The sequence below is a fragment of the Talpa europaea genome (genome assembly GCF_964194135.1).
Source record: "Talpa europaea genome assembly, chromosome: 6".
Taxonomy (NCBI): domain Eukaryota; kingdom Metazoa; phylum Chordata; class Mammalia; order Eulipotyphla; family Talpidae; genus Talpa; species Talpa europaea.
The window spans coordinates 33,252,310-33,275,010 of NC_140072.1; the positions used below are offsets into that span (position 1 = coordinate 33,252,310).

Here is a 22,701-nt window from a genome sequence, read left to right on the forward strand (position 1 = left end):
GTGGGGCTATTCAATTGATCCACATACATGAAAGTCATTCTGATTTAAACTTTTGTGGAGTTGGGCCCTGGACACCAGTTGTTTTTCTTAAGTTCCCCAGATATCTCAATATAGTGAGAATCACTATACCCTAGCAGACTGATGGGAGCACAATATATGGCTTTAAAAATTCACTGAGGGCCTCCCTGGTGGCGCAGAGTGTTGAGCACAGAACTGTGACGCTGTCTGCAGCCTCTGCAGTGTGGGTTCGATTCCCGGTCAGCCGGGGAGATACCCACATGGCACGGCATACCTCTCCTGTCTTGCCTGCTGCTCCCCTCAGCAGTGTATTTCAGTAGATCTGCCTGTTCTGCTCCCCACTCTGTCTCTGGTGAATCCTCTCACCTTCCTGTGCCTCTGGCCTGTACCTCAGTTCTTGTATAAATAAATAAATCTTTTAAAAAATTATTGAAATCATTAAAAATATAATAATATTTCAACTTATATTTTCTAATTAGTTCTGAGGCTAAATATATTTTGCTTACTACATACTATAATTATTGGCTTACAAATATAAAAATAAAATTTATTAAAAAAATACGTAAGATTGTTTAAAAAAAAATAAATACGGATAGGAATTAAAAAAAAAATTATCTGCTTATATCCTTGGAAGCCTATCTACCCTTTAAGACTTTCTCCTTCATGAAATCTTATTTCCAACTAATAGTTCTCTATCCTTTCTACCTCTGGAGAGCTTATATCAAACTTGACAACTGTTTTCATTCTATCTCATACTATACTTATGGATGCATACTTTACTGTATTTTGTTAGATGACTGAAAGTTACTTGGTGGCAGGAAACATGCCTCTATACCTATTCAAACCTCATTTAAAAAAAAAAAAATTATTTATTTATTTATACAAGCACTGGGTACAGTCAGAAGCATGGGAGGGTGAGTGAATTCACCAGAGCCAGAGCAGGGAGCAGAACAGGCAGACTGAAGAAATACACTGCTGAGGGGAGCAGTGGGCACGGCAGAAGAGGTCTGTCGCGCCATGTGGGACCCTCACCGGCGGCCGGGGATCGAACCAGTGCTGCAGAGGCTGCAGGCAGCTTCACAGCCCAGCGCTCAACCACTGTGCCACCAGGGGAGGCCCTCAGTTTTAACCAGAAGAAACAAAGTGAGAAATATTTTCTGAGAAGTATTTTTTTATCTAATGGAATGTACAAGTACATCTTGAAAAACCTATGTGGCTTATATAATAACAAACAGATCATCGGGGCTAATTCTATATATTTTTAAAAAAAATTAAAAAACCCTTTAAACTAACATTACATCTGACCAAGTTCACCAAATTGGCTTGAAAACATGAGTGGTTTCTAAAACACTAAAAAGCAGGCCTATAATTTTTACCAAGGATTTCTGACACAAAGGCTCTACATGAACAAGGACATCTGAGCTATAAACTTTTTATGCCCATCTATTACAGGTGGACACACACTGGAGTTTCAGCATATTGTATTTCAGAGACATTCCTTATGACATTCAATCTGACATGACAATTTTTAGAATAATAAAGTCATTCACTATTAACACCTAGTAATGATGCCACTATTCTCCCAGTTGCTTCTCTTTTGAAGCATGGATAACAGCATCCATTTCTTGAAATGCTTTACAGGGTATCATTTAAGAATCAGTCATGGCAACAGGCAAAGAAAATATAAAAATAGATAATAGCCCTGGAGCATACAGCCTAGAGAGGAAAAGAGGTTTTCTGTACGCTGCACTGAGTACAGACTTCAACAGTTTCAAGGTCAATTTGCTCATATCTATCTCTGGTCCCCCACAATAAATGGCTCCTAGCTATTTAAATGGCTTACCTAGCCAAATAATCCTACCTCAAGACTCAGCTGTGTTTTTCCTTTCCCTGGGTAGTTTTCCCAGGATATACCATTCAGGGAGACTTTCTTCCTTTAGACACAGACACAGGCACAGACACATGGCTAAGAACAAGAGCATGCAAATCAGCTATTTCATAACTTCACTTAAGTCTCATTTCTTCCATGGTAAAACTGGATAATAAATATACCTAGTAAATACACCTAGAGTTCATAGGGTTGTTGGTGAAAATTAAATGAAATAATGAACGTAATTCCCTCAACAAAGTGCTAGCACATTCTGAGCCCTCATCATACAGTAGGTAGAATTTGTATCACTCTTCTCATAATCTCTTGTTAAATGAGTGTAACGCTCTCTTGAAAGATATCACAGGGCCTCCCTGGTAGCACAGGCGGTTGAGCACAGCGCTGTGAAGCTGTCCACAGCCTCTGCAGTGCCGGTTCGATCCCCGCTGGCCGTGGAGATACCCACATGGCACGGCAGACCTCTCCTGTCTTGCCCGCTGCTCCCCTCAGCAGTGTATTTCACTTAGTCTGCCTGTTCTGTTCCCCACTCTCTCTGGTGAATCCTCTCACCTCTCGCACAACTGGTCTGCATATTTATACTGTTTCTTGTATAAATAAATCAATCTTTAAAAAAAAAAAAGTTACCCCAAGTTACTGGTATTTTTAAATTATTGTAACTTCATTTTTCATCCCTTGTATATTTACATATCTCAGTAAGTATAAATGATCCAAAGTACAGAAACTTGTTAAATCAATGGCTTTCAAAATTTTTGGCTACAACCCACATTAATAAATACATAATCACACACTGAAGCAAAGGTCATACACATTCACCCTTACAACTTCCAAATTTAGTGAATTGAGACTATTTCATAGACAACCCCCCTTAAACAGAAACCATTCAAAACCTACACTGAATTAGGTTGTTTTCACTACCTGTTGGTTATGTACCATAACATGGAAAATTCTAACACTTATCTGTGAGCATACAGATTAAAAAAAAAAAAAGTGAAAACAAAACTAAAAGCAAACTGAAAACATTTTACTCTATTAAATTGTGATGTAAGAAAATCACATTTCTAAATCATCCCTCAATTTGTTAAATGTTAACTTTCCTCCTGCCTGACACAAAATAGGGACCTTTATTCGAGATATGCTCACAGAAATTTGACATTCTATTTATTGGGTTATTTGGAGGTGATCTATCTTCCCTTCAAAATACAAACTATCCCAACTAAACTCTTTGGAATCTGTCCAAAATATAAACACGTGCAAAAAATTGTGTTCATGAAATTTCTTGCTCTAAAAAATTCTACTTCATCCTTGGCTTAAAAAAGAAAATCATCACAAAATGAAATGAACCACCCACACTTAACATAGCCCAATGATTATTAATACATTTCCATTTAGACTTTCTATCATTAAAAGACTATAAAACATTTTAAATAATTCTTAAGCAATCTCTAATTTGTTTGAAGTACAATACTATTCACAAACCCAGTTCTTAAGTACAATGGAGTTAGCTTTTACTTAGGAAGGGAAAAAAACCTTTACTTTTAAACCCTAAAATTTAGGTTCGAGGTATTATGAAAAAGTCACATTAGAAATTAACATTAAAAAGTCTTGACCAGTATGAAAATTTTATGGCCTATCTATCAAAAATTACAATAACTGTATTCTGAATTGCATAACATCAAGTATTTAACCACACAATTATTACAGACTTATTTTTAAATCAAAGTGTTGGTCAAATTCCCTTATGCAACCACGTAATCTACTTTCTTCTCCATGACTTTGTTAAACCCCACTCCCCCATACTCTTTCTCTCTTTGGATTATGAAACACCATTTTCTTCCTTATCCAAAATGCTCCTTCCCTCCACATTTTGGTTAAATATATACTTTCTTTTGAACCCGGTATTAAAATAGATCTTATCCTAGATTTTCTCAATTTTTTGACTGTAAAAGTAACGATTCCTTAAAACTGCATAATACTTTAGTTTATTAACAAAAAAGCTAATTATAATATTACTGAATACCTATAAATGTATATGCCACTGTACTAAGAGGTAGAGAGGAGAGCTAAGACAGACACGGACCTCAAGAAAGCTTATACTAGAGAAGATGTGCACACAATGAATACAAAAGCATGAACAAGGGATCTGAACAAGGGATACAAAAAGGGCTCTAAAGGGAAGAAATGCTAAGCATAAGCCAAATATGGAAGTAGCCAACCTCAAGATTCCAAATGGAAATATTTATATTATGTGCTGCTTTTAACATTCCCGGGGCAGCCTAAAAGAATACAGAGGTTTTCTGTTGTTGTTTTCTTGTGGTTGCTTTCATTGCCATGTTCTCAGTTTGTTGTTCATCATATGAATCAGATTTTCATCTACTTTTCTACATGGAGGGTTAGAAGGGAAAAAGATTTGGATTTTGTATTTAAAAAGGGACAGGGGATATTCTCCAGAACCTAAATAAATGAAAACAGTTAACTACCAGGTTCCACAATGAGAACAACTGGCTTAGAAGCCATATGCTTATTTACTAATAACTATGCACCTCTTAAAAAAACAATAATCAGTTTTCATTTCACTTCAAATAAAAACAAACATTTCTAACGCAACTTTACTATACTTCACCAGACACTTGAGAAAATTGTTTTTAAATAATACATCCAGATTTCAGAACTAATAGTATGTATAATCTTTCACTATTTTTTTTCCTGCTTATCTCAGTGTCTCACCATAGGCATTAAATAAAACATGGTCAAAATGAGAATTTTTTTGAAGTAGCACACTAAGAATTCATATATTTTTTCCCCAAAATTTCTTGATGAAGCTACACCTTGTGTAGCGTGTTCTAAATAAACAAAAATGTGTACAGAGAGGAAGAGCAAATTAGAACTTCCCTGGAGAGCAGGACTCTTTCACTGACATATCCCAAGGTGCCAAAAGAGGAAATAATTTGTTCCAAGATGACTTCTGCCTCTAGTACTTTGTATCAAACTATGTATTAAACTAAAGTGGAAATAATTCAAGGGCATCCTTGTTGCCTTAGGATTGATCCCATGTCTCTAAAAATAAGAGGGAGAAAAGATATTTTACTATGCAAATATTCACAATGAAATATTTCTTGGATCTTTGTCCAAGGAAGACTGTAGTAAACAATACAAAATAAAGCAAATGAAACCTCAGAAGTAAAATCACAAATTTTATAAATTAGCAGAACTTCCAGAGGTTGATGAAAGTGACAATGGATTAATTATTTTAGGTTTGAATGGTATTGGTATTGACTTGTTTCATTCCTTTCCCCTTTGAGATACATATGGGAAACATTTATAAATGACATAGTATGCTTCAAAAGTAATGACTAAAGGGGATGCTGGAAGGAACATGATTGGCCATGAGCTAGTAAATATTAAAGATGGGTTTGGGCATAAAGAAATTCATTATATTATTGTATTATTGTCTTTTGTATGTTTGCTATTTTCCATAATAAAAAAGAAAAATGTCAGAAAACCGTAGAACTCAGAATCACACATTTAGCTACTGATAAATGAGATTCTGGCAGAAACAGTTAGCTAGTGAAGAGAAAACCAGCAAAGCATTTTGAAAAGAATGGTTGAAAGTCACCACTGGAACACAGGCAGCGTCTCAATTTTTTAAAATAATATATTTGACATTACTATTAAAAAAATCAAATGTGGGGGCGGGGAACTGAGGTTTATGGAGCCTTGTACTTTTTATTCAATTTTTCTCTGAATCTAAAAGTACTCTAAACAATAAAGCTTGTAAATTTAAAAAAAAATTATAAAGCATAACTTAATTGTACTATTTATAATACTTTGTCAGAAAAATTCATGTCACCAAAATCACTTAACTCATTTTTCTGGTAAGAAAAATCAGCTTGACAAATTCTGGTTCCCACTTTGAATGGTCATTTAGTAAGACTACTTTCTATCATTGGTTCTTACTGATTAATGTGGTAATTTGTGAAGGATGAAAGATTCTTTTAAAAATAAAAAGCACTTGTATTTATTGTACACTTCACAGGTTTTTTAAGATCTACTCTCTTCACAATTTCAATACTTAAATAAGTTCATCATGTTAATAAAGAATTGAGATTCTGGGCCTCCCTGGTGGCGCAGCGGTTGAGCGCTGGGTTTTGAAGCTGCCTGCAGTCTCTGCAGCGCCAGTTCGATCCCCGGCCGCTGGGAAAGGGTCCCACATGGTGCGCAGACCTCTTCTGCAGCCCACTGCTCCCCTCAGCAGTGTACTTCGTCAGTCTACCTGCTCTGCTCTCCCCTCTGACTCTGGTGAATTCTCTCACCCTCCCACGCTTCTGACTGTACCCAGTGCTTGTATAAATAAATAAATAAATCTTAAAAAAAAAAAAAAAAGAATTGAGATTCTACTTTCTTCCCCAACACAGATAATATGAATTTAGTGCTGCTGTAGTCACATATTTCCACAAGAGGAGGTCAATGTACTCTATAACTCATATTCTGACTAAACTTAAGTTTCCAGTATATATGATATGGCTCCATCTGGAACAATCTACTTCCCATACAAAAAGGCTACATGTTTATAATAATAATTAAACAAGGGAGCTACAGTCTAATTATAATTAGTAAATGAAATGATTCCTCAATACAGTCATTTTGTTATAAAATAAAAAAATACCATACTTCAGTGTAACAAATAAGGCATCAAATTTGCTTCATAAAACATCAAACCCACAATTCACTTCAATCAAAATTCTGTGCAAAAAAGAAACGGAGGTAAGCATGGAGGAAACAGACACCCATTCACTTGTTCTTCCTCCTTTCCCCTTCTTCCAGACCAATTCAATGGCACAAAGTGCTACAAAGTCCCCTATGAACTAGCTCAGTGATTTTTCAAACAGAATCTTGAGGAGCCCTGAGCAGCCTTCAGAAATTCTACTTATCAGAGAAGTATTTAAAAGGAAAAACAAAACCAAAAGTGTGGTTTTAGTCTACCTGAGGAATCCAATTTTGTGCCTTAAATTTTGCTTATGAAACAGTCTACTTCTAAGTTTGAGAAGCCATTAATAACTTTTGCTTTCCAAAAGTAGTCTCAAATAGCTTTAAAAAAAAAAAAAAAAAGACCAAATGATGCATTGGCAGCAAAGCCAAGTATAGATAAACTGAGGTCTTCAGAATAGATCTATTTCCCTTTATGAAAAAGCAAGGGAGAAAGAAGTTTCAAGAACACCTTTCTTCAACTCCCTCCATTATCTATACAGGCCACATGAGTTACATACAGATGACTTTTACTTACAAAGTCCATGAGGTCTTTATTGGTGTTTTTCCCAAAGACTACTAGTTTGCCTCTTCTCTCCAATGAGGCAGTTTTAATATTTTAAACTGTTTGTACAAATGAGCTGTATTCTATGATAAGAATCTTTCTTTTTAAATATATAACAACTGCCTTCACAAAGATGCTAAAGCAACAGACCTTTGAGTCTCAGTATTAATTGAAACAAATATAGTAACTACTAAAATGTGGCAAAGTTAACTACTAAAATAAGGCAAAAAGTCAAAAGGGGAAACCAAAGGTAGAGCCTTCGTTACCTCCCAATCTAGACTCAACCTCACAAAATACCTGTGACACCTCAGATTAGGAATACACTAGTATTATGGAAGAGTGGAGAATCCAGCCCTACTGTCTCTGATCAGCATTTATACCCTGATCTTCTTTAGAAGTGTACTTATCTATGCAACTATTTTCAGTACTTCAGAAACTGGCCATTCCTTCTAAAAAAGACACACATTGGCTTATGTGTGGCTGTACAAGATTTTAAAAAATACAATCAAAACCAGAGCAAATCATTCTCAGGAATTACTTAGTCCAACCCCCTCTTTTCACACACAGTACTGAAAAAAGTTTACTTAAGCAGAGCCAGTGACAGAAATTAGATTTTATTTTCATTAATATTTTTAATTCTTCTACAAAGTACTAAATATAATCACTAATCAGTTAATTCACAGCTATTGTCAGCATGTGTTGGCATCATTTAGATGTAACCTTGTGCAATACACACAAGGCTTAAAAACAAGCACAACTATAAACAGGTCACCTTAACATGACTAAGGAAAAAAAATACACTCAGGATCAAAACATGCCCCACCAAGTGCAAAATATTTCACACTGCAATCCCAAGAATAGGTTTATAGTATTTAGCCACTGTTCCAAAATAAAATTCTACTTGGTAGCATTTTTTTTCTAGTTATTTAGATACATATTTTGGGGTTCATAGATTATCAAGCCATCTAACTTCAGACTTGCCTTAGAAACTATATTGATCTCCACTGTATTTTTAGCTCCCTCAAGGTAAAAGTTACTAATGCCTAATAACCCAAATAACAAAACTTCAGTGCTACTTTGCTAAGTTTGGTAACAATAAATATGTCAGAAAACAATGCTTAACTATGCCTGTGCTTAGATTCTAGATTCACAAATTCCAGTCAAATGTATAGTCACATAATGGTATGTTTATATTTTGTGCACCTAAAAAGAACTGTTTGTGTCTCCAAAAATGGTTATTCTCTGGCAAATGTGATCCAAGTGATTAATATGGGATATTACTGGAATTGACAAAATAACTAATTTTATTGTGACTAAGTAGCACTTGGGAGGTTTTCTTGAAAAATCACTTGAATTTTAAATTATTCATAAAATATTCTTCCATTTTGACTAAAGTGAGTCTTTTTGTTGCATTTCTTCCTTCGCCCACTCTCATCTAAGTTTTCTTATGGATCCTAACACCACAACAAACTTTTTTCTACCCTTACCATAAGGAGCTGTTAACCTTGGCATTTTATGGTCACTGTGAAAAGGGCAAAACTTTAGTTTTGCTTATTTTTAAACAAAATAAAAAGGTAATTATTCCCACCATCACTCCCCAAGTGGAGATGAGAAATTTGTCAAAGGCTCCCTAATAATTGACAGATAATTATGATTAAGAATTATCCAATGAGGAAATGTAGAGAAGACTATTATTGCATTACAAAACCCTGAGTCATCACCCAGTTCACTCAGCAGATTTGGATAAACATTGGGTAAGTGACTTATATCTTGCGTGCTCACCCAGCCACACTTGCATGCATAAACATACAATGTTGCCAGATTCTGTACACAATTAAGCAAACAAGACACGGTAAAATTCTTTTTTAAAAAGTTGTTCTGACACAGTGAAGATACCCACCTACTATATTATCTCAACCTCCCCTCCCCATTCTGTATTTTCATGGTCCTTTTCTCCCTAATTTAAGTGATACTAGAGTTTGCAACTAGTGTATGCAAAATAATAAATGAACAGAGCCGGTGAAACGATTTAGGTAATCTAAAGTCATCTGAGAGACACGGAAATTAACACAAACGTGATACTAATAACACGCAGAGCAGCCTGACAGCTTCTCTTCTTTATTTTCCTTAGTATCGTAAATTCTCAAAGGAAATGTTACAAGGAGCAACATAACACTTTCTCGAGGTTCCAAGACTCGACATTCTCAACATTAACGTGTAGTGCACGGCCCAACGAATGCGCTGAAGGCTGATTTTAAAGCACTTTTCAATCAAATCCACAAAGACTAAGCAGGCCCCAAAGATGCCAAATCTATTAGTCCCCCGCGACCTCACAGCAATTCAGAAAGTTACCAGAAGCGAATTGAAGGATACGAAGAGGCGGGGACCGCAGGGAAATAAAAGTGCCGAGGGAAGCACCAGAAGTCGAGCTGCTTCCCCAAAGACGAATCCTATCTGCCCCCTCTGTCCTACCAGCAAAGGTCCACGAAGGACCCTTGAGCCCGGATCATCTCTCCTCCTGAGGGCCGGTGGCCTCGGTTCTCAGGGGCCCCGCAGGTCACAAGAAAACAACCTGAGCCCTAGAGAGGAAGCAGCTGGGGACGACGTAGAGGGCTGTTGAGGGCCGGGAAGATCCCATAAGAATGGAGAAAGGAGGTGGTAGGAATGCTCCTTGGGTTTCCATAGGGGCCTGGGGAGCACCCCGAGGGGTACGGCTCGAGCAGGGGCAAAGTTGAGGGTTCAGTCCTCCAGCGTGGACAAAGAGCAGCCCCCCCCCACCCTCCACCCCCGACGCCTTCCCACTGAGCCTCTGCCCGCGGCCGGTCCAGCGCGCCCGACACACTTACGTGGAGAGTTTCCTGGTCCAGAAGAGGCCCCCGGGCCACAGCTCTTGGAGCTGCACGGCTCGGCCCAGGTTGCTTTTGATCTGGGCCAGCTGCAAGTCGGACTCCGCGTCCAACCGCTCCGCGTAGGGCAGCAGCTTGTTGTAGACGATCTCCTTCTGCGGGACGAAGCCCCAAGGGTGCGTCCCCGGACGCCCGCCCGGCTCCGGGGGATCCCCGCCGTCCGCCCGCTCGGCAGGCTCCATGAGTCCAGTGACACCCCCCCACCCCCTCCCACCCTAGCCCGCCCCGGCCCCCAGCCCTGTCCGGGCTCCGCCTCCTTAGCGTCGTCGTCGCCCCGCGGCCGCCCGCGGCCCGTCGCTCTCGGCCGACCGCTGGGCCCCCTCCCCTGGCCGGCACGCTGCTGGCCCCCGCGCGGTCCCCGGTTCGTTGGCGGCGGCAGCGGCCACTCCGCCCGCCCCGCACCGGCTCGGCTGGTGACGCTGCAGCCGCCGGGGCCGGAGGTTCCGGACCGGCCTCAAGTCACTTCCGGGGCGGGGCGGGGCGGGGCGGGGCGGCTGCGTCGCAGGGGCTGGTGGCGGCCGCCGCGCCGGGAGCCCAGGGGCCGCGCCTTCCTCGCCGCGGGTCGGGCTCGGAGCCCCCACCCTGGGCCTCAGCGCCCGAGCGAAGCTGGCCCACCGGAAACACGAGGCCGAATTCCAAACTATTGTCCCGCCTCGCCTGGGGTCGCGCTCTCTAGAACCGGTAGTCGCCGTCGCCGCCGGCTCGGGGCGGGGGGGCGGCCCGGTCCCCTCGGCGAGGCTGTCTGGAAAAACAGACGGGCGCGGTGCTCGTCCCACTTGTTCCTGGAGAGACTGGCTCTGCCTCCCCCAAACCCTCACCTTTCTGGGGTTATTTCCGCCCTCGTTGCGAAGAAGGGAATAGTTCCTCACACACCAAGAAAGGATTGAACCGTTATGTTATTGTCAGAAGCTCTTTTTTAGGCGCTTGAGATGGAAAGTTTAAAAACACTTGGCTGCTTCTGCCCTTCAGGAATTTACGGCTGTTGACGGGGGAAGAAGCAATTACCAGACAATACTGTTAATTGCTAGATGAGTATATAGGATGCCTTGGGAATACCTGAAGAGTTCAAAGTGGAGAGATGTTGCTTTCCTGGAGGGGACACTTAAGGTTAAACTTCAAAGTTTAGGGCAGGCTGGTTAGAAAAAAGAAGGGAGCAATATATATATTTTGCGGTTGAGGGAACAGGTCAGACTGCAAGCATGCTGTCTAGGAATCAAAGAAGTTCAGATTGGCTAAAGAATGCTTGCGAGAGGAAAACAAAGAATTGAGACTGAAAAGGAAATGTTAGGGAATTTTTAGAGCTTTGTCTTAAAGGCAACAAGAAACTGAAAGACTTTAAGCATAGGAGTGGCATGATATAATTTACATTTTTGAAGAGTCACTCTGGCTTGTATGGAGAATGGATTAGAACAGCTAAGATTGGAAACAGAGGACCCCTTAAGAAAATGTGACATGATGGCCTGCATGTCAACTGAAATGATGTGGGAGCTATTTCAGCAAATAGAACGGACTGAACTTGGTAGTTGATGGAGTGTGATGAGTGTAAGAAGAGGAAGAAAAAGGATGGTGTCAGATTTCTGGCTTCAGGAAGCTGGGTAGATAGTGAAACCCTAAGATAAATAACACAGCAAAAGACAATTTGGGAGGCAGATGCCTAAGTAATTTTGATAAATCAATCAGGAGGGTGAGCTAAACTGAATCATTATTATAGGATCAGAGTATAGGTGGGTTGGAGGAAATAAGATACAAAGTATTGTTTATAGATAAACTAAACATCCTAAAATTTGTAAGAGTGTATCTGAGCAAGGATCCGTTGGAACTGTGCAGTGCTAAACCAGAAGCTGGTAGCAGCACAGGAGCCAGGAGAAAGAGTTAAAGTGCTGAAGCAAAAAAAAAAAAAAAAAAGGAAATTATTTATTTGGCTATAGCTTAAAACCTAGCAGACTGTCATTGTCCTTAGTATTTACATTTGGTAATCTTGGGGCATTTACAGGTTAAGAATTTGCTTTGCTTTTGCAGACTGCATGGCAATGGAGTCACCCCAGACTAATAACAATATGATAAAAACAGGGCATTTGAACTCTAAGGAACCCTGTTCTTAAAGAATGGGCAGAGAAAGAGGAGGCTCTCCCCAAAAGCAGTTACAGAGGTCTAGGAAAACTGGCATACTTAGAAGCAGTATGTTTCAAATGGAGAAAGTGATTGATATTTACCCAAGGTGACTGACAGGTCAAATGAAACCAATACCTGAGAAAGGTTTACTGGACTTGTTGATAAAGCTGATAAGGATAATTTCAATGGCATGTGGAAATGGAAACAAGGTCATAGTGCCAAGGAGCAATGGGAAGTAAATAAATAGAGGCAACAAATGTGGAAAACATTTTTTTAAGATGTTGGATGGGATGCACAGGAGAGAAATAACAGAGGTAGCTGGAGTAATGAGAGAAAATTTTAAAGATGGAATATATTTAAATACTGAGGAGAAGGAGCCAGTGGAGATAAGCTGAAGATATGTGGGTGAGGATGACAGAGAGTGGGAGAGAATGTGGTCACTGGCCCTTAGCAGTTAGCCAGACTACTGCTGTTGTCAAAGGAGAAAAGCAGGGGAGGATAGTTGCAAATGCAGGTAGTTGCAAATGCAGAAAGGTTTTCAGATTTGGTGTTTTTGTTTTTGTAAAATGAGGAAATGCAAATGTTGGGAGGAAGAGTTGGACAGAAGATTGGAAATTAGAGATTTAAAGTAGTCTCAGAATTTGGAAAACTAATTAGAGAAACAGTAGACTTGCTTTGGCAATTAAGACCAAAATATGAACTTACTCTATGCAAAATTTAGTGATTTTTTTCCTCCAGTAATGGGTAAGCAGCCCAGAATTGTATGACATACAGGTTGGTATGACAGAATGACAAGAGAGCAAGAGGATATTTATACATGTGTATACACACGCACACACACACATACGTGTGTAATATAGTGGTATTACCTACTATTTATTAAGCACTTCTCTCAGCCAGTTCTTTACTTGCATTACTCAATGAATTCTTTCCTCTTAATAGAGATAATTGGGTTGGGAATATTTGAAAACAGAGTGGCTTAAGTCTAAATTGGTTCAAGTCTAAGTGAAAGTGGCAAGAGCTGAGAGGCAACTGTAGAGAAGTCAAGGAACTCAGATCCTGAGGAGGGAGGTACAGAAGCAATATGCAAACATTAACCAGAGCAAGGATATAGGAGAACAGGAATGTTTGGATTTTAGATTTCAAAGAAGAAAGTTTCCTGTATGTGGATGTCTGCCCTGGAAAAGTCAAGGAATTATTGGGGCAAATCAATAAAGTCTTTTTCTGTTTTTCTAGGCAAAGATTAATAGAAAACTCAATTGAAAGTCCTTTCAGGTGAGAAAATTGGAAGACCTTAAGTTGCTTAGGAGGGTATAGTCTGTTATTATTGGAGATAGTAACCCAAAGTCCGGTGTCAATTTTCTCTGCTAGATCAATTCTTAAGAGCTCTAGAAACTCTACCAAAGTGTTCAGCCCATTATCTCAGACCCTGAGAGACACAGTGACTTCTTATCAGACCCCCAGGAAGATGACTATAAACCCTCTTCTTGCAAAACCCAGAAAGTACACTAGCCCTTCTTAGAAAATATTCTGATGAAAAGAGGTTTCTCCTCAAACTGTAGAAATTGGCAGTGATACTTTGCAATCAAATATTTATGTCTTTGAGATACTTATTGGCCCAAAACATGATAATAAACTTATTAGCAGTGAACAAAAATGACAGATTGTTAGTTTCGTGCCTTCCCCGTCTTAGTTTTTTCTGTATAAGATGTATTTGAGGCTAGAGATATATTGGCAAGTAAATGAATTTATGTTGCCAGAGCATAATATTTTGAAGTATTTGAATTATATTAGACTGACTTGTTCTTATATAACCAATATCTAGTCTCGTATGTTGCAGTTATTACAGATACAAGAATATTGAATCTGAGAAATTATTTTTCTAGTTGCTAGGTTTTTTAAAAACTAGTGGCTAGTTTTTAAATTTTCATCCCCAAGCCCTTCTCATCCAGCCATAGTACCCCCTTAAGTTTATTTGAACTAGAGTATATTTTGAGTTCAATTTTTAGCAAGGAGAAAATTAAGACTGAAAATGAATTTTTCTATGATTATTTTACTGTTTATAAGACATTTCATCATTTCTCTGCAATGTAGCTAGATTTGGGGTTCTTTTTATTTATCTTGCAAAGGATTTATGTGGTTTTTTTGTTTTGTTTTGTTTAAAGGCTTATTTATTTATGCATATAAGAGCTGGGGTGTAGGCCAGAGATGTGGGTGGTGAGAGGATTCACCAGAGAGAGAATGGGGAGCAGAACAGGCAGATTGACTGAAATACACTGCTGAGGGAGCAGCAGGTGAGACAGAAGAGGTTTGCTGTGCCATATGGGTCACCTCCCTGGCTGGGGGTTGAACTCATGCTGTAGTAGTTGTGGATTGCTTCATAGTGCTGACTCTTAACCCCTTGCACCACCAGGGAGGCCCAGATTTATGTTTTTGAATAAAAAATTTTGTATCACTCATCAATCATTCAAAACTTCCAACTATTATCTTTTCACAATTTTTTGTTTCCCTTTCCTCCTTGTAGAATTCCCATTAGACATATGTTGTACCTTATTCTAATCTCCATATCTTTTATGTTGCTAGTCTTTGTCTTTCTACCTCATTCTAAATAACTTTATGAGATCAGTTTCTGTTTCTTAGAATTCTTTGTTCATCTGTGTCTGATCTGCTGTTTAACTTGTCCACTGAGCTTCTAATTCCAATGATTATAGTTTTAATTTTAAAAATTCTATTTAGTTCTTTTCTAAAACTGCCTATTCTATTTTTCATTGAGTTTTACTCTTTATGGTTCAAATGAACTCTTTAATTAGTTTAGATGTATTTTATTATTTCAGACAATCATATGGACATTCTGTTATCTCATATTGCTGGAGTTGTCATGTGTTTCTTGACTTTTGTTCATAGTGGATAATTTGCTTGTATTTTATATTTTTTTATTTTATTAGATTATCTTCAGATCACTTTTTCTTTTTCTGTGGGAATCCTGTGTGACTCAGAGTCATTCTTCTGGTTTGATTCACTAGATCCACAAAAATATCATGGGCCCATAACAACCAACATTTATGTTCACTTTTCAACTAGTTTAAATTTGGGTGTTGAGTCAATGCCAGTTAAACCCTTGGAGAGTTTTGTTTTTATGCAGTATTTTACTTCCAACCTCATTAGATCTAATATTTCAACTTCTTTTCCTGCATAGATGTGCAAACCCAACTCATTTGCTGTTTCCAAATCCAATAACTTGACCCTAAAGTTGGTGCAGAGTTAACCCACACATTTATCACTCCTGCTTTCCTTTCCTTCTACTTTCCTTTCCTCTTTGTGGTATCTGGAGATTTTCCTTTTCTATGTGTGAGCTCATCCATGCTTATCACTTGTATTTAATGTGGTCTTCCTACATTAGAGGTTTTGTACTTTAACTCAAGTAACCATGCCACTGGAACTAGAAGATGCTTAAGGAATGAGCTTCTAACTCTAAAATATTAAACATCATTGGGAGTAAAAAGAGGCAATTATAGGCAAACAAGAACTTTTTTAGAATTCTCATGTAGTCCATTGGTGATGCCTATCCACCAAGCTATATTTATTTAATGATTAAAAAATAACATATTGTTTTTAAAAACACCTATTTGATACTTAAATGTTAAAAGAGTTTTTCAGCACCACTGAAGCTCTTTATGTATCTTTTTTTGACAAGCTATGAATAATGTAGGAGGCCACAGCTTCCTTCATAATCAAATATAGTAAAGAGATGTATTGTATTTTTTAATGGTAGTTGAAGAAATTAACAATAGAGTCAGTGGAGAGATAATAACTAATGCATAAAGAAGATAAACACTTTTTCCACCTACTCCCATTTTTATATGTATAAATAGAATATGCCTTACTCATAGACAGAGAATGGAATTGTCTGCATGAATAATTTCAATAGCCAGAAAAACACTCATACTTTATCTGACATTTGAAATGCTACTCTGCAATCTGTTTCTTTGTACTAAGCAGAATCTCTCAAAATTTAGACTCATGGGTTGGTGGGGTAATAGATCAAATTCCCAGTTCTCCAGAGTGAATTATGTTAATGTAATAAACATTTATTGAGTGCCTCCTGAGTACCAAGTTTAATATTTTAAGATGAATGACAGAACTTGTTCTCAAGGAGTTCAGTGCATAGTGAATTGACAGATAGACAGATATTTTAACAAACAGATAAATTAAAATTATAACCAAATGTCAGTTGGGATCTGCCTGCCTCTTAAGATCTTTAGATAAAACAAATTCAAGCTTCTTCCATAAAATTTTAAATATTCAGTGTCTCATCCAGTAGTTCTATCAGTTTGGGAGGAAGGTGGCTTATATTTTCATCGTTGCTCCCAGTTCTAAACTTCTGCTTTTGCTAAACTATTGTGTCACGTGATCATCTCACTGTCAACGCCTGTTGTCCCTGCTCCAGTACTACTTTAACCCAAACATGGGACCGGGCTTTGCCCCTTAATTTCTATATAACAAACAATTCATGTGTGTGTTAATAAAAGGTAAACAGGTTCATGAGAAAGGGATTTACATGCTAGAAATAGAAACAACTTAAAATTTAATGTAAAAAGATTTTATTTCCGGGCCTCCCCGGTGGGCAGCGGTTGAGCGCTGGGCTCGAGGCTGCCGGCAGCTTCTGCAGCATTGGTTCAATCCCCGGCCGCTGGTGAGGGTCCCACATGGTGCGCAGACCTCTCCTGCCATGCCCGCTGCTCCCCTCAGCAGTGTATTTCATCAGTCTGCCTGTTCTGCTCCCCACCCTGGCTCTGGTGAATTCTCTCACCCTCCCACGCTTCTGACTGTACCCAGTGCTTGTATAAATAAATAAACAAATCTTTAAAAAAAAAAGATTTTATTTCCTAAATGAAATCTTTCCTTTTCTAAAATATCCATATTTGTGTGGTTCCTGACATGGACTTCACTGTCTAGTGGGGCAAACAGACATCAAACAAGTCATCCTACATGTATTTAATTATAATTTTGTTAAATATTTTACTAACTTAATGGTGTTTTGACTGTGTAGAACAATCAGAATGCCCTAGACTGGCAAACCTAGAAAGATTTCTCTAAGAAGTAGCATTTAATGAATGAAGAGTTGGGGAGATTGATAAATAGAGATAATCTGGCTAGCAAAACAGTGTGTAGGCTTATGTTGAAAATTGAGCTTGCTTGCAAAACTCCAAAAAGGCCATGTGTTCAGGTAGAGAGAGTGATAGTGGCCAATAAGCAAAAAAACTAAACAGAGTTAAATTATGTGAGACCTTGTAATTTGGGTTCAGAATCTGGGATTTTATCATAAAAGTTATTTCAAGCATATGAATACAGTGCTGTGGGCAGTAACCATATTCTTGGGGGAAGCTTAGTGATGGCACTGGCATGGTGAGGTTTTATTTTTTTTTTTTATTATTTTTTTTTAATAATTCATCTACTTTACTTTTTTTTTTTTAAAGATTTATTTTTTATTTATTTATGCAAGCACTGGGTACAGTCAGAAGCACAGGAGGGTGAGAGAATTCACCAGAGCCAGAGCGGGGAGCAGAGTAGGCAGAAGGACCGAAGTACACTGCTGAGGGGAGCAGCGGGCGGCAGGAGAGGGCTGCGCGCCATGTGGGACCCTCCTCCGGTGGCGGGGGAGCAGCCGGGGATCGAACCGGCGTTGCAGAGGCAGCGGGCAGCTTCGCAACCCAGCGCTCAACCGCTGCGCCACCGGGGAGGCCCCATGGTGAGGTTTTAAAATCAACTGGATAAGTATATACAAAGTAGAGGCATTATTATGCACAATGGCCTGAAGTTTTCTGGTGGGCCCTAGTTAGGCCAGGGAGCAATGAAATCAGTGTGGACCACAGAAAGTATGGGTAATAGCAAGAGAAGAGACAAGAAGGTAAGCTGAGGCCAGATTACAAATAGTCAAATATGCCTTTCTAAGGTGTTTGGGGTTTATCCTGTAAGCACTGAGGCAGAGACATGACATGAAAAGCCTAATAGTTTAGGTAGAGAGCTATACATTATTATCTGTGTCATAACAACAACAACAAAAACAATACATTGAAGGAGCAACCAGTGACGAATAATAGTAAGGTGCCTAAGAGGTAAAATGATGGAAGGATAAAAAATATCTTAGTAATTGGCAATTAGGAACTTGATCCCAATACTGAGTCAGGAAATTAACAATTTAGAAAAAATTAACAAATTTAATCTGGTATACATTAATAAATAATACATTGAAATTGAATAGGGCTTATCCCTAATAGGGATACAAAGCTAGTTCAGTGTTAGAAAACTGACCAATAAAAATCATCATATAAATGCAGAAAAACTGACATCTTGACAAATGTTGCAGAATAAATGCAGAAAAACACTCTATGCAATGTACTTATTCGTGATAGAAATTCTTATAAAATTAGAAAGCAAAAGGGTAATTCTTTAAACCTGATAAAAATATTCTCTATCTATACTTACACAGTGAAATTTTGGAAGCCAACCCATTAAAATCCGAAGAAAACAAGGATGCTAGTTATATCAGTAAATTGAGGAGGGTTATACACTATTAATAAACATTCCCAAAATCTCAGTGACTATATTTTTATAGTTTACTATATTTTCTTTCAAGTCAAGAGGGAATCCTGCTCAACTTGTCTTCACTCTAGGATCCAAGCTGATAGAACAGCAGCTATGTGGAAAACAGCAGAAATGTATACATATAGTCACCAAAAGACATCCACTTCAATATTTATACCAGTATTCAGTGTTTTTTTTTTAAGGATTTATTTATTTATTTATACAAGCTCTGGGTACAGTCAGAAGCGCGGGAGGGTGAGAGAATCCACCAGAGCCAGAGCGGGGAGCAGAGCAGGCATAAGGACCGAAGTACACTGCTGAGGGGAGCAGCGGCAGGAGAGGTCTGTGCACCATGTGGGACCCTCCTCCAGTGGTCAGGGAGCAGCCAGGGATCGAGGCTGCGGGCAGCTTCGCAACCCAGTGCTCAACTGCTACACTACTGGGGAGGCCCAGTGTTCAGTGTTTAAATGTAACTATCCAAATGCCTGTCAACTGTAGAATGGATAAATTGTGATATATTTGCACAATGAACTACAACATAGCAGTGAGAATGAAAAATGAACAAATACATTCAATAATATGGATGAATCTCAGAAATACAATTTTGGAGCAATAAAATAGACACACAAGCGCATGTTTCATATGGCTCTGTTAAGTTGTAACAGGTCAAACTAATCTGCGGTATTAGAAGTTAGAATGGTAGTACCTTTGAGGATCAGGCACAGAATAAAAGGGTATATAAAAGAAGCTTCTGGGGTTGCTGTTTATATTCTGTTTTTTCATGTGGGACCTCATTACATGGATGTGATCAGTAAGTTAAATTTCATTGGTCTGTATATTTGTGGTATATGCTCTTTTATTTATATGTAGTAGGCTTTTATATATGTACATGAAATTAAAAAGAGTCAACTCCAGGTTTCTTTATGAAATGTAGGCTCCTCATTCCCATTTAGCCTAGAAAACAAGCTAAGTCTTTCCTTTACCTGTTTAAAATGGGCATTTTATTTTAAACTTATATAGTCTTTGATGGATACAAACATTTACTGTGGGAAAAACTGTCATCCCTACCCAAAGAAGATAGCCTGTCTTTCTGGACTCAGAACCTGAAAATTTCAATTTTCAATTTTTTTTAAATCTTTTTATTGTGAGATATTTGTAAATTCACATGTAGTTGTAGAAATAATATACGGAGATTCCTTTACTCAGATTCCTGAAGTTGCTATCACTGTGCATATTGGTACCATCACTGTGATATTGGTATCATCTGTAATCCAATATCATAATTAGGAGATATATATGTATATATTAGGATATATATATATACAGTCAAGAACAGTTCCATCAAAACAAGGATCCCTTCTGTTGCCCTTTATTAGCGTTATTTATTTACCCGATTCCTCTCTTATCCCTAACCCCTGGAAATCACTATTCTATTCTTTTTTTCTACAATTTTATCCTTTCAAAACTGTTATATAAATGGAATAACATGGGATGTCAATTTTTGGGATTGGATATTTTCACTTCGTTTAATTCCTTGAGAATCATTCAAGATGTTGCATATACTAATAGCTTCTTTTTCTTGCTGAATAGCATTCTGTGGTATGGAAGTACTGTAGTTTGTTTCACCATTTGTTGAAAGACATCTGAGTTATTTTTGTCTATTCCAAATAAAGCTGCTATGACATTCGACTACAGGGCTTCATGTGAACATGTTTTAATTTCTCTGGGATAAATGCCCAGGATTGTAATTGCTGGGTCATGCTGGGTTGCAAGTTCTGTAAATAATAAACTGCCAAAAAGTTGTCCATTTACATTCTCACCAGCAGTGTATGTGCAATCTAGTTTCTCTGCAGCCTTGCCAACATTTTGTGTTGTCACTGCTGTTTATTTTAACCATTTTAATGTATATAGTATATTTTGTTGTGAATTTATTTGCATTTCCCTAATGGCCTATGGTGTTGACCAAGTTTTATTTGCCACCTACATTTCTTCATTGGTGAACTGTCTGCTCAGGTTTTTCCCCCTGCTTTCTAATTGCATTACTTAGCTTTTTACTGTTGAATTTTGAGGGTCCTCTATACAGTATATTTAAGATATTTTTCCTTTGTTATATGTGTGGCTTTTAAATATTTTCTCCTTGTTTGTACCTTGTCTTTATTTCCTCTTTATAAGGTCATTTGCAGGATAATAGTTTTTAATTTTGATGAAGTCCTACTTCTTTTTTTAAAATTTTTATTGTTTATTTATTTATTTAATTTAAATTTTATTTTTATATTCCCCATACAATTACAACCCCCTTATTTTGACCCCAATCCCTCCTTTCCCCGCCCCCCTGAAGTCCTACTTCTTAATTTGACCTTTTGTGTACCAAACTTTTGGTGTCAAATCTAATCTCCCTAATCCTAAATTCAAAGATTATTTTTAAAGCTTTATAGTTTATGTTTTACATTTGGGCCCATGATCCATTTTGAGTTAATTTTTGTACAAGTTGTTATATTTTAGTCAACATTATATTTTTGCCTATTATTGCCCAATTAATTCAGTTTTACATAACACCACTTGAAGGTGATCCTGAAACCAAAGTAACAATGTAGATATTTTGAGTCCTTCTTTTCCTTAAACATGTAGCGGAAAAGCACATGCTGACACCATCCACTCTGTGATGTTCTGTGAGCCAATATTTTAATGAAAAGACATAGCTCAAGAATATAGAGTAAGTTTTATGAATCTTAAATTCATAATTGCAATACAAAGAGTGTTTGCCTCAATCTGCTAGAATATGGTTCTGTTAAAAATACTCCTAATTTACTTTATTCAGAACACTTAAAATAGTGTGCATCTTTAATTGTTTTTCACTTGCTAGATTTTGGGAAACCCCTAATATCTAGGTTTTGACAATGAGTAGGCTCCTATTTCTAACTTCAGATGCCTAAATGGTGAGTTCACTCTCTATTCTCTTCCCTTGGAAAACCTGTAACTCAAATCTGGCTACTATGTATTTTGAGTCTTGAGCAAGTGTTGCCAAAATGAAGGAATGATGAATGGTCCTGGATCTATGGTAACTGAGGTCTAGGCAGTCTGGCATCCTTGACTCTGTTATGAGCTGCAGCTGCCTACAGTGATCTGTCAAATAGCAGAGATGGCAGACATTGGTGGTGACAGCAGCATCTTAATAGGTCATTTCCACAACTGATTGTTTTGGTTCTGGTCTATTATCTAAGACTGTTTCTTCTTTCTCCTCAATTCTCTGAGTTACCTGATACTTTCCAATAAATTCATCTTTAGCCAGTGTAGGTTACTGATAAAAAAGATAGCACTGACATGTCAAGAACCTTTATTGATACTTTTAGCAAATCACTCTAAAGTAGTTGTTTAGAGAACTCCCACTTCCCGAGTTTCTGATTCAGTGGGGCTAGAGAGGGACCTGACCACCTGAATTTTAATAAGTTCCCAGTGAAGTTGATACTGCTCACTGAAGTGACCATACTTGATCTTAATCAAGGTTCATGTGATTTTATAGTTATCTCTCAATCAATTGCTGATTAGAGTTCCATAGTATGAGTATACTGCAGTTTGCTTATTCATCTATATGATGGGCATTTTCATTATTTCCAGTTTTTTTTTTTTAAAGATTTATTTATTTATTTATACAAGCACTGGGTATAGTCAGAAGCGCGGGAGGGTGAGAGAATTCACCAGAGCCAGAGTGGGGAGCAGAGCAGGGAGAAGGACCGAAGTACACTGCTGAGGGGAGCAGCGGGCGGCAGGAGAGGTCTGTGCACCATGTGGGACCCTCCTCCGGTGGCCGGGGAGCAGCCGGGGATCGAACCGGCGCTGCAGAGGCTGCAGGCAGCTTCGCAAGCCAGCGCTCAACCGCTGCGCCA

At 38.4% G+C, this 22,701-nt stretch overlaps 1 protein-coding gene across 1 annotated transcript in view; it reads right to left on the reverse strand.

Annotated features, from left to right (window-relative positions):
* PSME4 (proteasome activator subunit 4) overlaps positions 1–10,302 on the reverse strand; it is a gene marked incomplete at both ends in the record, with an annotated part of 81,250 nt that extends 70,948 nt beyond the window's left edge. Inside the window, one exon of the mRNA XM_084235038.1 lies at positions 10,061–10,302. Within this exon, the coding sequence (XP_084091164.1) occupies positions 10,061–10,302 (242 nt within the window). The remainder of the gene's footprint in view (positions 1–10,060) is intronic.
* Positions 10,303–22,701: the final 12,399 nt, after the last annotated feature.